Source organism: Borostomias antarcticus (genome assembly GCF_949987555.1).
Source record: "Borostomias antarcticus genome assembly, chromosome: 7".
In the NCBI taxonomy this organism is placed as follows: domain Eukaryota; kingdom Metazoa; phylum Chordata; class Actinopteri; order Stomiiformes; family Stomiidae; genus Borostomias; species Borostomias antarcticus.
The window spans coordinates 19,437,516-19,451,509 of record NC_140240.1 but is presented as its reverse complement, the minus strand read 5'-3'; the positions used below and the strand labels follow the sequence as shown (position 1 = coordinate 19,451,509).

General features: G+C 45.7%; 1 protein-coding gene across 2 annotated transcripts in view; it reads left to right on the top strand.

Annotated features, from left to right (window-relative positions):
• Positions 1-13,994, top strand: part of klc4 (kinesin light chain 4) — a 152,319-nt gene that overhangs the window by 97,971 nt on the left and 40,354 nt on the right. For both annotated transcript variants that reach the window (XM_084440852.1, XM_084440853.1), the window contains 2 exons: positions 7,646-7,747; positions 8,119-8,292. In XM_084440852.1, coding sequence (XP_084296978.1) covers positions 7,646-7,747; positions 8,119-8,292 — 276 coding nt within the window. The remainder of the gene's footprint in view (positions 1-7,645; positions 7,748-8,118; positions 8,293-13,994) is intronic.

The following is a 13,994-nucleotide window of genomic DNA, read 5'->3' as shown; positions in this document are numbered from 1 at the left end:
TGATTGGAAATGGCGGACAAACCCTTTCCCCGGCTGGGACAGGTTAGCTAGCTCGGGGGTCGGCCGTCCTCGTCTCACGAGATCTAGCTTCTCTTGAAAGGTCCGTCTTGAAAATGGCTTTGCAAGTATATCTGCAACCAAATCAACGTTTTGCCCTCCTTCAGCCATTGTGGGTTAAAAAAGCGAGTAGATATATTAGATTTCTCTCTCTGCTAACCGGGTGTGGCTCCGGTGCGGCGATCTTGATCTGCGTTGAACTCGAACAAGTGAGTAGGCTATCCTTCTTCTTGCGTACATGTCACGTTCAACGTGAGGCCAGCTAGAAGGCCTGCTGTCAACAACTCGTGATCTGATTGGCTATCGCAAGTTTCGCAACTGTCTATCAACTGTATGTGCCCGTTCACTTACATTGCACAGACGCCCGCATTGTTGATTCTGAAGGCCTCAGGCAGATTTCATACAGCCTGGCAACACAAACTAGCTGAATTCTGATTGGATAAAAACTAACTTAAAAACAACATGAACATGAAGAGAATATGAAGAATATTTTTATATATTTAGGGAAAGTAAATTAAATTAACCTTTATCAAATTATGATCCTGATTTATGTTAGGCCAGCAGAGAAGGCCTTGCTGGCCCTGACGGCCCACAACTGCTATTGCATATACTTTTTTGCGATATATATTGCGATATGTAAAACAAGGAGTGGTTGCAGGGCTGCTGAGCATCATTTAAAAACTCAACTAAAACTAACTACAATTGTGATTGGTCTGAATCAATAATTTTTTGTCAGACTTACTACCATATAGTGTTCGATATAGTCACGATACCAAAATTACAACTTCGATACGATACCTGCTAAAAATATCTCGATACCGATACTGAAACGATCCCACACAGCACAAACCTAAAACATCAGGAAAAGTAGGCTAATGTAATAATACAATGTCAGGTGTAGCCTGCTGATCTCAGTGTTTGGTGTCTGCTGAGGCTGAACTGTTTAAACGAAATAAATTACATATTTAACTGTATTATTGTATTCATTAAATTCATTTAAAAAAAAAACTCTTCTTTGTAAAATAATAAGCTTGGTTTGCTACAATTATAAGCTGAAAGTATCTGCTCTGCTCCACTAGTCAGATTGAATTGCTATTCAGATTCAGGGGTGGGAGCCAGGCTACTGATCCTCTCATTCACTCTGTCCGCGCGCAGCAGAGTGGGACACAGCCCCGCAGCACAAAGCAACGGTGTTCACGTTACGGCATGACGAGCTCCAGAGTTTACAGATTGCCTCATTGATGTTATGAGGTTCCCCAGCTATTAGCATATTTAAAATAGCCGCTTTTGCTTTTGGAAATCCTCCACCGCCGTCTAGAGTCCAACTGAGCAGCCCGCAGCCCTTTCACTTTCCTTGTGAACGTTCTTTGCAAACTACAAAAAAAGACAAGAAAAAAATAGGCTATATGCTATACAACATTGATAAAATAGACTATGAGTTTCCTAATTATATGATTTATAAGACTGATGACTGATTGCTTCCATACATCAATCAATCAATCAATCAAAGCTTTATTTATATAGCGCATTTCATACCCAGAGGCAACACAATGCGCTTTACAGAGAACAAGGGAGGTGGGCAGACATCCCACCCCTACATATTCCAGAGGGAAGCAAAAAAACAGTAATCACCCGGGGGCCAGATAAGTGAGCTGTAAAAATTCTTCCCTGACCCCTCTCAACGAGGCGATCGAGCAAGCTCCTGGAGTATGTTTGTCTACCGGCTAAGAACATTTATAGAGCAATAAATAACATTAAATTACATTTTCAGAGTAAGAGAGGCTAATAACATCATAGGAGAGACATGGCAAACATCGGTGTATGTCTGTGTGTGCATAAATGTGCCTGGGCCCAGATAGAGGCAGGGGTTGGGGTAGGGTGGGGGGTAGGAAAAGGATACGGACCCGGGTTAGGGTGAGGGGAAGGGGATCTGAGCCCAGGACTGGTGTCTGTCAGTGTGTGTGTGAGTGTGCCTGGGTCCAGGTAGAGGCAGGGGTCAGGGGTAGGGTGGGGGTAGGAAGAGGATACGGACCCGGGGTAGGGTGAGGGGAAGGGGGTACTGGACCCAGGCCTAAGGCCGGAAGTGGACTGTTGTATGTCTGTGTGTGCGTGTGTGTGTGTTAACTAATTTGCTACGACATCTGCAGCAGACACAGGGGTATCTATCGGACTCAGGGTGGTCTGCTGGTGACAGTGGGGCATCCACTGGACCTGGTTAGAAGATAGGAGGGAGAGAGAGACGCACTAGGGAGAGGGGAGGCAGAACAGGGTTAGTAGCACACGGAGCCATATATAGAGCAATACATTACGTCAAACTACATTTTCAGAGCAAGTAAGGCTAAGAGCATCATGGGAGAGGTGTGGCAAGCACTAATGTGTGTGTGTGTGTGTGCGTGCCTGGGCCCCAATAGAGGCAGGGGTTGGGGTAGGGTGGGGGGTAGGAAAAGGATACGGACCCGGGTTAGGGTGAGGGGAAGGGGATCTGAGCCCAGGACTGGTGTATGTCAGTGTGTGTGTGAGTGTGCCTGGGTCCAGGTAGAGGCAGGGGTCTGGGGTAGGGTTGGGGTAGGAAGAGGATACGGACCCGGGTTAGGGTGAGGGGAAGGGGTACTGGGCCCAGGCCTAAAGCCGGAAGTGGACTGTTGTATGTCTGTGTGTGCGTGTGTGTGTGTTAACTAATTTGTTACGACATCTGCAGCAGACACCAGGGTATCTATCGGTCTCAGGGTGGTCTGCTGGTGACAGTGGGGCATCCACTGGACCTGGTTAGAAGATAGGAGGGAGAGAGAGAGGCACTAGGGAGAGGGGAGGCAGAGCAGGGTTAGTAGCACACAGAGCCATATATAGAGCAGTACATTACATCAAACTACATTTTTAGAGCAAGAAAGGATAAGAGCATCATGGGAGAGGTGTGGCAAACCCTGATGTGTGTCTGTGTGTGTGTGCGTGCCTGGGCCCAGATAGAGGCAGGGGTTGGGGTAGGGTGGGGGGTGGGAAAAGGATACGGACCCGGGTTAGGGTGAGGGGGAGGGGATCTGAGCCCAGGACTGGTGTATGTCTGTATGTGTGTGAGCGTGAGTGTAGGTGTGCCTGGGTCCAGTTAGAGGCAGGGGTCGGGGGTAGGGTTGGGGGTGGGAAAAGGATACGGACCCGGGGTAGGGTGAGGGGAAAGGGAACTGGGCCCAGGTCCAGGCCTAAACTGGGTGTGGACTGGTGTGTGTCTGTGTGTACGTGTGTGTTAACTAAGTACTACAACATCCACAACTGACACGGGGGTATCTATTGTCTGCGGGCGACAGTGGGGCATCTACTGGACCAAAATCCTCTCTAAAATAGAGGATTCACAGGTAGGTTTGAGGCTGCCTTTCTGTGTCTCAAGTTCCTAGCTAGTGATTGTAGGCTAGGTCGAAAAGGTACGTCTTGAGGTCTCGCTTGAAGACCTCCGTAGTTTCGGCCCTTCTTAGGCACTCCGGTAGGGTGTTCCAGAGGTTGGGGGCATAGAAACTAAAAGCTGCCTCTCCGTGTTTCTTGGTCCTGGCTTTTGGAACTGTTAAGAGTTCAGTACCTGAGGATCTGAGTGGTCTGTTGGGCATGTACTTAACAAGCATGTTAGAAATATATTCTGGTGAGTGATTGTGGAGAGATTTATAGACTAGTAGTAGTATTTTAAAGTCTATTCTAGAGTTGACTGGTAACCAGTGTAGTGATTTTAAGGCTGGTGTGATGTGTGCCCTTCGTCTAGTCTTAGTGAGGACTCGTGCTGCAGCATTCTGTATCATTTGTAGCTTAGAGATTGATACATAGCCGCAGGAGTGTATTTTGAGTAGGATGCTGCTGACCAAAGTCCAGCCCAATCTCTCTAAAATGCAGCATTCTTAAAAGTAGGCCATTCTGTATTTCATTTTGTTAGGATATTCTATTCGATTTGAATATGTTCTGCTATTCTAAGCTGTTATCTCTGTTATTCTTTTAACCATTATAATAGTCAAAACACAATTTCCAAAGGTCAGAGTAGAGAGATAGAAAAAGGCAGCTGGTATCGATAGTGCGGAAAGTATCAATACTGCGGAAAATTAGTAGGCTATTGAATTTAGAATTATCATGACGTGTTTGAGTTTGAATACATAGCAGGAGAAAAATTGCAGGCCCAACGGTGTGACTATTGAGCAAGCGCACATCGCAATGGCGATGCGTAAACGATATATCGTACAGCCCTACTACATGCATTATTATTCATAATCATAAAATGTTTTAAATAATCACACACACACGTACACACAATTACATTGTAAACCAAAGACTGCTAGAACATATCTCTAATGCTATATTTATTTATTTGTATTATATTTATTTACCTGAAAATGCTCCACAGTGGCTGCAGCTTCAGCGACCATTCTTGCGAATACTTCTTGCCTCTCCTCCTCAGGCAGGAATGGCAGCACTTTAAACCTTGGATCTAGCGCTGATGTTAGATTAAGTGTGGCCCTCTCCACATCAGATGCGTACCTCTTACTTAGGTCTTGGTGAACGTCAGTTATCAGTTTGTGCGCGGGGAGCTCCAGCAACTTCTGCTTTTGCTGCAAAACATGAAGTGCTGTGGAACTTCTATGGAAAAATCCAGTCACACGCCGTACTCGTCCGACTAATCTTGCTATAGCCGGCAGCTTTAGGGCACGCTGAGAGGCGAGGTCGAGGGTGTGCGCGTAGCACTTGACATTGAGAAAGCCGGCTAACTCTGCGGCAACAACCATATTAGCCGCATTATCTGTGACTTAAGATAATTAGATGCCCCACTCGGTCCCTACATTACCAAGCAGCTCTGCTACGTTTGAGCCGGTAGGAGACTTGTCTTTGGCATGTGATGGGCTGTTACCGTGACATACGACTCGGTTGCTCGTGAAGTCCATGCGTCGCAGGTGAGAGCAACACATTCAGCTCTGCTGAGTTCTTCTTTGACTTTTATCTCGTTGTAGATTTCAGCCACTGCCGTTTGAGAGAAATACTTCCTGGAAGGTATCACGTACCTCGGCTCCAGCGTGAAAAACATGTTCCTGAATCCCGTATTCTCCACGCCACTATACGGCCGCAGGTCTTTGCAAATAAAGTCAGCAATTGACTTTGTTATGCGCCGTGCTTTTTCAGAACCGCTGGGTAATTTGTTCAACGCTGCTTTGAGTGTCTGCTGGCTTGCAGGTCGTTTAGCTAACTCCGCACTTAGCTCAGGGTGGTGTCTTGCTAGGTGGGCAGTAAGGTTTGTCGTGTTTCCGCAGTATGCGACTTGTGCGGTACAGACTTTACAAATCGCTTTCGACATGTCCAGCTCTGCCTTTCCATATAAAGCAAAAAATCCTAAATGTGTCCACACCTTCGAAGTTGGATGGTGGAGGTCTTAACTCCGCGCATTTTCTTCTCACATTGTCCGCCATTCTTCTCTTTCACCTTACACCTTCACCAAAGACATTTCGACCTCTGCTGGAGAAAAGTGGTAACTTTTTTTCACCTCGGCTTATAAACGCGATTCTGATGAGAATCTATTTTCCCCCACTCCTATTATTTATTGCACCGTTAGTGACGTTTTAAGCATGAAGCTCTTCATCAGACTACCATATCACCGTCATCATCACCACCAAAATACGATCAAGTGTCGACTTTTATTAAACCCAAATACACTAGAATGCGGTGCACGGTTGGAGCGACCAATTAAATTAGTTCGGGGCATGGTAAATGCAAATCATACCGTTGCTGTCCTAGGGAAAAAAATCTTGCGGACCCCACAAGTCAGCCCCTGAGAGGGCTAGGGAAGCACGGTCTTCACCGGTGGGGGCAGGTGGGTAGCCCGGAGAGGGCTCCACTGCCTCCGACCCAATATGACGTGAGGGGGCGGAGTCTCGCCACCACGCCACTGTCCACGCCACGGACCCCACAAATCAGCCCCTGAGGGGGCTAGAGAAACACGCTCTTCACCGCTGGGGGCAGGTGGGTAACCCGGAGAGGGCTCTACTGACCCCGACCCAATATGATGCGAGGGGGCGGAGTCTCGCCATCACGCCACTATCCATGCCAAGGATCCCACAACTCAGCCCCTGAGTGGGCTAGAGACCCACGGTCTTTGCCAGTGGGTGAAAGGAGATTGCCCAGAGGTCACTGTACTGCACTCAATCAGCTCTGATCCAAGCGAGCGGAGTCTCGCCACCACGCCACTCCATGCCATGAACTCCACAACTCAGCCCCTGGGCGGGCTAGAGACACACGGTTTTCACCAGTGGGTGTATGGAGATTGCCCGCAAGTAACTGCACTAAACCCGAACCGCTCTGATGGAGGGGGCGGAGTCTCGCCACCACGCCACGGACCCCACAGCCAATGGGCCTAGATTATAGACAATTAACTACCGGTGGAATGGTGGTGGAGCATCCATCGGGGACCCGCTGTAGGTCCGCTAGCCTTGTGTTATATTCCGCCGGAGGTCCGCCAACTCGTCCATCGGGGACCCGCTGTAGGTCCGGTAGCCTTGTGTTATCTGGGTTTATCCCTTACCTTTGTCCAGAAACAGAAGTTTAGTTGGAGCTATCTGAAGCCAGCCATGCTCATAATCACTGAAAGATCTCCACATGTTCATGAAAAAACAACATTACACTGACATTGTAGATGTAGTGTGACATTTTTCAGAATGATACAGGATCTCAAATACAATTTGACAGTATTTTGAATTCTGACCTCATCCCGTCCCCCTCAAACTATTGCTATACTATAAACTCGAACTAACTAAGCTCTCATATGGAAAAAAAAATACACTCCCCACAATCATATAGTGTAACAGCGCGAGCTCCACCAATCAGAGACGTTGCTGTTGGCAACCCCACCCATCCCTCGCATTGGACTACAACCGGCCAAATTAATTGATTGGCCACTGATTGAGCACAGCCGCTGTTACTCCCCAGACAGTTTGTCACTCATGAAGATGACATACATACATACATACATACATACATACATACATACATACATGCATGCATACATACATACATACATGCATACATACATACATACATACATACATGCATACATGCATACATGCATGCATGCATGCATACATGCATACATACATACATACATAAGGCTGCCATATGCCTCGTGTGATTTACGTTTGTTTGAGTTATTTTTCTAGAACTTCAGAAGTTTTATTAGAAGCTCAACAAGAACATGACCTTTCCTTGGTGTCTATGGTTGTGAGTTCAAGTCCCGGATGATGCAGAATAAACATGCTAATGGCTACTCAGGCATTGTACTGTTTGGATTTTAGGCACATGATTTTAAAAATATTTTTTAATTTAAGAAGTTTTATATAATAATAGGGTCTGGGCAGAGACCCTCGTGTATTTGTCATTTGTCTCCTTCCTCTTCCTCCTCAAAACGACCGGTCCCGATCCAGTGCTGCGCAGCAGCTATAACTTCCTGTTCGTCCTGTTCCTCAGGTGATTCAAACCTGGCTCATTTAGTCCTGTTCCTGAGGTGATTCAAACCTGGTTCATTTAGCCCTGTTCTTCAAGTGGTTCAAACCTGGCTCATTTAGTCTGCCCTATTCCTCAGGTTGCAGCAACACTGAACAATCTGGCCGTACTGTATGGGAAGAGGGGGAAGTACAAGGAGGCGGAACCACTCTGCAAGAGAGCTCTGGAGATCAGAGAGAAGGTAGGTCATCCATAGAGAGCTCTGGAGATCAGACAGGACGTAGGTCATCCATAGAGAGCTCTGGAGATCAAACAGGACGTAGGTCATCCATAGAGAGCTCTGGAGATCAGACAGGACGTAGGTCATCCATAGAGAGCTCTGGAGATCAGACAGGACGTAGGTCATCCATAGGTTTGATGGTAGGTCTGTCCTTCTAGGAAAAATGTAAAGAAAATCTAAATAAATAAATGTATTAACTATAAAAAAAATCTGTCTCTGGTGTATTTTTGTATAGCTGTGTGTCAGGGTGTATTACACATCAATAGTGCAGTTCGTTTCGTAGCGTTGCCACTGTGCTGGTTCAATCTCTTCCTGCTTGCTGTGGTACGAAGGTACTGGGGAAGGAGCACCCGGACGTGGCCAAGCAGCTGAACAACCTGGCTCTGCTGTGCCAGAACCAAGGCAAGTACGAGGAGGTGGAGTACTACTACTGCCGCGCCCTGGAGATCTACGAGAGCCGTCTGGGCCCGGACGACCCCAACGTGGCCAAGACCAAGAACAACCTGGTGAGACCTCATCCTAACACAACTCCTGTAGAGGCAGGGACTCCATGTTCGCGTGGTTATGACGCAGCGCCAGGCAGACTGATCTTACAGAGCAACGCACTGGTTCCCCGCCTTCATAACTCTTGACCAGTAGTGGAGGGAGTGGGGGGGCCAAAGGGCCGCCTGCCCTGGGCCCACCTTGGGCCCAAGACTGAACATGCATTTTTGTTGTTGTATAGTTGAATATTTTTTATAAAGTGTGTTTAGTGTATCTTGATTGTGGCAAAAAAGTCAAATAAATAAAAATGTTTGTTCTGTCGTTGACACCCCTTAGTAGCATACCCCCTTAATAGGGGCCCCGCCTATCTGAGACGCTCGTGAGCAGTGACCAGTGCAGTGCAGTGCTGCGATGATCGGTTAGACTTGAGCTGTTGCTGTAGAAGCGTTAGTAGTAGCCCTATTCTGTGAATAAAATGTTGAAATGCAAAAAATACAAGCCAGGCGCACTGACGCATAAAGAGGAAAGGCAGAGGAAAAATCTGGTGGCCTCATGTGTTCCTCTGACAAATTTATTTTCCACTACTCAACCCTCCAAGACTGCTGCTAGCATTAACCAAGCAACCGAAGCAAGGGATGTTAGCGAGGACGAGGAGAACGCGGCAGCTAGCAATGTACAGGTAGCAGTGGAAAACAATTTAGATTTTGATGAGATAAATTAAGAAGACACAGATGAGGAAAATGTTGTGATGATCCTGATGATAATGATACAGCTGCTAGTATTAGCCAAGCAAGGGAAAATGTTAGTGGTGGTGATGAGGATGATGATGGTGACGTTCAAGATGATAGTATGGAAACTCCAGTGGCTAGGCTGAGGGAACAAGCACCCCCCCTCTCCTACAATTACTCCCCTGAATCTTGTAATACAGTACATTGGATGCTGGCAATCTGGCTACCTTTTTCAAAAATGTTGCTGCTTGTGTTGTAGACCGCTGTGTCTTCTTGATTATTGTTATTATTGTGGAGACATTGCTTGAACACTTAGTAGTTTGTTGTGCGTAGGTGTGGCTTGATTGTGTAGACTATACGGCTGTGTGGCTGGACACCCAACAACATCATTGGATATTAAACTGTATTTGCCTGCTATCCTTGGTTGACCACTAGTTTAGTCTGCTGTATTTTTCATCTTTTATCTGACTGAGGTTTGTGCAAATGTGACAGCGGCTGGTGATTTGGTCCGCAACTCGGCAAACCCCGAAATGCGCTAGGGGGCAAAATGAATAAAAAAACGTTTTTTTTCGGGGGGGTTTTTTTTTTGTATTACCAAAGTTGAAGTTGTGAAGAACCCACTTACTATAACAGACAACAGTTTTAGGTTCACGAAATACATATAATTAGTCTGCAAACTAAGCTTGTTTTTAGCTGATTTCGAGTCGGGTTTGGGGGCGGGCAGATCGATTTGCATGATTTGGTTTCATTGGCTATTGCTTCCGGGTTCTCCGCCCCCCCCACCCTTCCCCAACACGCCGGCTTTGTTTACATTCAGTCCCAAGTTTAACCATGGATGCTACAGCTTTTGCTAAAGAGAAGACGGGGATGGCATCCAGGACATGGAAAGAGTTTTAAGAGCAGCTAAAACTCCAGCAGAGCAGGACTCGTTCGTACACGGAGTTTTATTCTTGATGACTGTATCAACAAAGCAAGTTGCCCAAGCGAAACGTCGAACGACGTACCAGATTCACACCACCGCCAAGCATTCTGCTTTGCTTTGGGGTAAGCTGATCTTTATACTATCTGTGCTGTTTATATTACATTAACGTTAGTTGTTTAGCAGAAGCTCCTTTCTAAACAAGTGACTAAGTCTAGCTAGCATAACAAAGGCACTAGCACTAACTAACAAAGGCTAGCTAGCTAACGTTAGCTAACTAGTTAGCTGAGCTGTCCCTTCGTTCCTAAACTAGCAAGCAAGGCAGCTAATATCTAGCCAGCTGTCTAGCACAGGGACATGGCTAGCTAGTGAGCTATCCCTTTGTTCCTAAACTAGCCAGCAAGGCAGCTAATATCTAGCCAGCTACCTAGCACAGGGACATGGCTAGCTAGTGAGCTATCCCTTTGTTCCTAAACTAGCCAGCGAGGCAGCTAATATCTAGCTAGGTAGCTGAGAGAAACAGAATGAGAGAGCATGAGAGGTATGGTAGTCTGACACCTTTGTTTTTTGTTTTGGTTACAGGATGAGCAAAAAGGTGAGGATTTGCAGCTCTCCCTTGGCCCCTCCATACCAGCCAGCAAGAAGATCACTATGCACTACAGCTTTGATTTTGCACAACAGGTGAGAATACGTTCATCCTATCATGCATTAGCTAGTCTATTTAATCAACACATTCTGGTACTATTTTATCTATATGGACTGCCAGTACTGTGGGCAATAGTTGAATGTACTTTCTTCCTTCTATTCTATTGCAGTTTTGATGCTGAGAGACCTGGCATGGTTGTGGCCAGAGAACACCGTGATGATCCGGCAGTCGAGTTTCAGCTGCTGCGCAAGCCTGATGTCCAGCCCCCCAGAGAAGGTCTTCTTGTGCAAGCCCCACCCGGACTGGACATGGCCAGACAGACGTATCTCTTTGACACGATCAGAGAGTTCTGTTCTGATGAGGGACGAGACGTCACATGTCCCCCGCCAAACTCCACAGCAGCTCAGAACAAGACTGTCCGCTTGTAGATTCACTGCAGATCATCAGGACGGACAGCAATGCAGGAGAAAGGCCACAGCCTTTTCCTGTTTGTATACTGAAGCGTTGCTTGTTCTCTTGCACAGACTTGCCCACACTTGCACAGACTGCATTGTCAGACTATTGAATACTGAGCCGAGTACTGTTGTTATTACCTTGAGTATTGAGCTGGGGACTGTTATTACTTTGTTGTACACTTGATCACAATGAACACTATGCACCATGTCTATACAACATACAACTGACTGTACACTTTAACACTTAGACTGTTGCCTTTTTTTGTACACTTTACTACTTATGCTTGTACTTTATATCATGTATGTGACAATAAAGAACGTTAAATTTGAACTTCATCTTATATTGTGTTGTGAATGCAGTTAAGAACAAGATTAATACTGACTCAAAGAGTGTGGGGTCATCAGTGAGAGAGCACCCCACTTGGCAGCCACTCTCGGGTAATACCCCAAGTTGACAGCCACTCTGACAGATCGTCCAGTGGGGGAGTGGCTGGGGGTGCGGTTACCAGGCTATTGTTCACGCCCATTACCTGGCAGTCAGAGGTGTGAAAATGTTGGAGAACTTTGTAGGGGGATTTCTCAGCTAAGTTGATTTGGCAGTACTAGCATTCAAATAAGCATATCTTCAACTATGTTCAGATTTCAATGTATGAGACCTCATTTGAAAGCTTACAATCTGCACTTTCATAATCTGTAAAAAACTGAAAAATGACCTTTGCCTAGTTGAGGACCAAATTACCAGCGGCGGTCACAAATTATTACTCTAAAATCCATGGTGCCGACCATGGTGCTGAAAAAGCCTATCAGCAGTTGTGTTGCTTGAATATTAGCAGGCAACCATTTATTGATAAATCCACGGCACTGTTATGAAAGTATTTATATACTTGGTTTAAGGTAGATTTCAAAGAACACGCGATGTGGTCGATTCAAGCTGGTTTCAAACAAAAGACAATAGTTTTATTCTATGTTACGATTTGCAAACCGGACTCTAAACAGGAAGTGTATCCTAGTCAAGAGTACTGGGACTCAGCTGTGAAGACTCTTTTATAACATCGTATAGAGGGAGGTGACGTGCACTCAGACAAAGGGTAAAGGGGAGTGACGTCACAGACCAAATGCTCTTTCTAAACAGAGGGATTCTCTGGGAACGGATGAAAAGGAAGGTTCACAGAGGTCTGTAGGAAAACAATAAGAAACAACTTGGGTGTAACACATTGTAGATACTTGAATTTCATTAACACTGTCCATGGTGCTGAATTAGAACACCTAATTGTTATCTGCATTTCTTTCCATTCCGTCTACGTAACTTTCACCTTGGATCTATCTCTCATCTCCATACAACCTATAGGGGCCCACTATGAGGTCCCCGCCCCCTCTGTAATGAACCATTGGCTCCTCCCCTGCTCTTGACACACTTGTTTGTTTATGTCTTTAGTTTTAATTTGTTCTCCTGACTAGGGCTGTCGCTGTTTGCGGTTAACTGCACAACCACAGTCCTGTGAAGCAGACCGCGGCGCTTTACAGATGACCGCATCTACCGCGGTCACAAAGGTTATTTCATTTTATTAGGCCTATGTTCCATGGGGCTTTCCAAGGGCTGTCAAATACATATTCAACCATCGACTGAGATAGAAAATACGTCTAGCCTAATCGTTGTAAAAAAAATACCGACTAGAAAACGGAGATTCTTATAGCTTAGGACTACGTCCGCGAAGTTGAAGGAACGCATTGCACGGAGCAGAACGAGAATGATATTCGATATAAGTTAATCAATTTCAAATGGAAATGTATTTCCATTAGTAAAAATCACGTAGGCTATTTGCAATTATGCATTTAAAAATTAACATTGGCATTCAGCTGCGTAGACAGTGGTAAATGAAACGGACCATATAGGATAGGCGGTGTTCAATCTGCCTGCCGCTTTCGTCTTTCGTTTTAAGATTAGCCTACTTTAAGCCTTGATAGCCTAATTCATGGATGTGATATGCATATGCCACATATTTTACACAGTTTAGTTTACGAACACCTTAGGCTATAGCCTACACAATTGCCAAAAGACAAGTTCAAGTTGGATTAGAAAGCTGTAGCTGATCGCGCCTAAAAGTATGTTTCCATACATAGCCTACCCATTCAGCCCAGAGATTAAATCTTAAATGGTGGTGGTGTAGCCTACTTCATTGTAGGAATAATAGGTATGGCTGGTATTTGCCTGTTTGTGTGCTGCGCGCACCATCGCATTCCTGTACCCTCATTTATTTAATGTATTTCGTTTGATAAAAACGAATAATGTAGGCCACAACTAGGCTACACACATAGGATATAGATACAATGTAGTGTAAAACTAAATTAAAAAAAACAGCGGTAAAACCGCAGACCGCGGTTGAAATCTATCAATTTGAATCGCTCAGGATAATTCCTAACTGCGACAGCCCTACTCCTGACAGACTAAAAGATCCGTACGAGGAGCCTCCCACCACCTAACGCTAACAACGTGGACGATGCGTACCGAGAACTTAACGGCATACTGGTGAAAGCGGCTAAAAAATCCATCCCACGTGGACGTCGCAATAGCTACAAACTGCGGATGCGGAGTGCGAGAGTCTCTACTGTGCCTTCCTCCAGGCCCCCCCAGGAGCTGAGTCAGACAGACTTGCCTCAGCCCTTCTGTCTAGACTCAGCCGAAGGAGATGTACGCTGGTAGGAGGCCATAAATTCAGGGCTTAAAGCAGGAAAAAATCATGTGCCTGAATTTTTTTTTTAGAAACTGGAGGGGGGGGGGGGGGGGTGTAAAGCAATTGTAGCCTATATCAATATATCATATTATTTCAGCTGCCACCCCTAGACTGGCAGTGGACGCTTAAATAAAGCAAATGTAGGCCATAGTTTTTAAGTTTCAGGTTGGAGTAACCTAGACAATGTGATATCTCTATACAAGAGGAACTAAAAGATGCTATTAAGATGGAAAAAGTGGCATTGG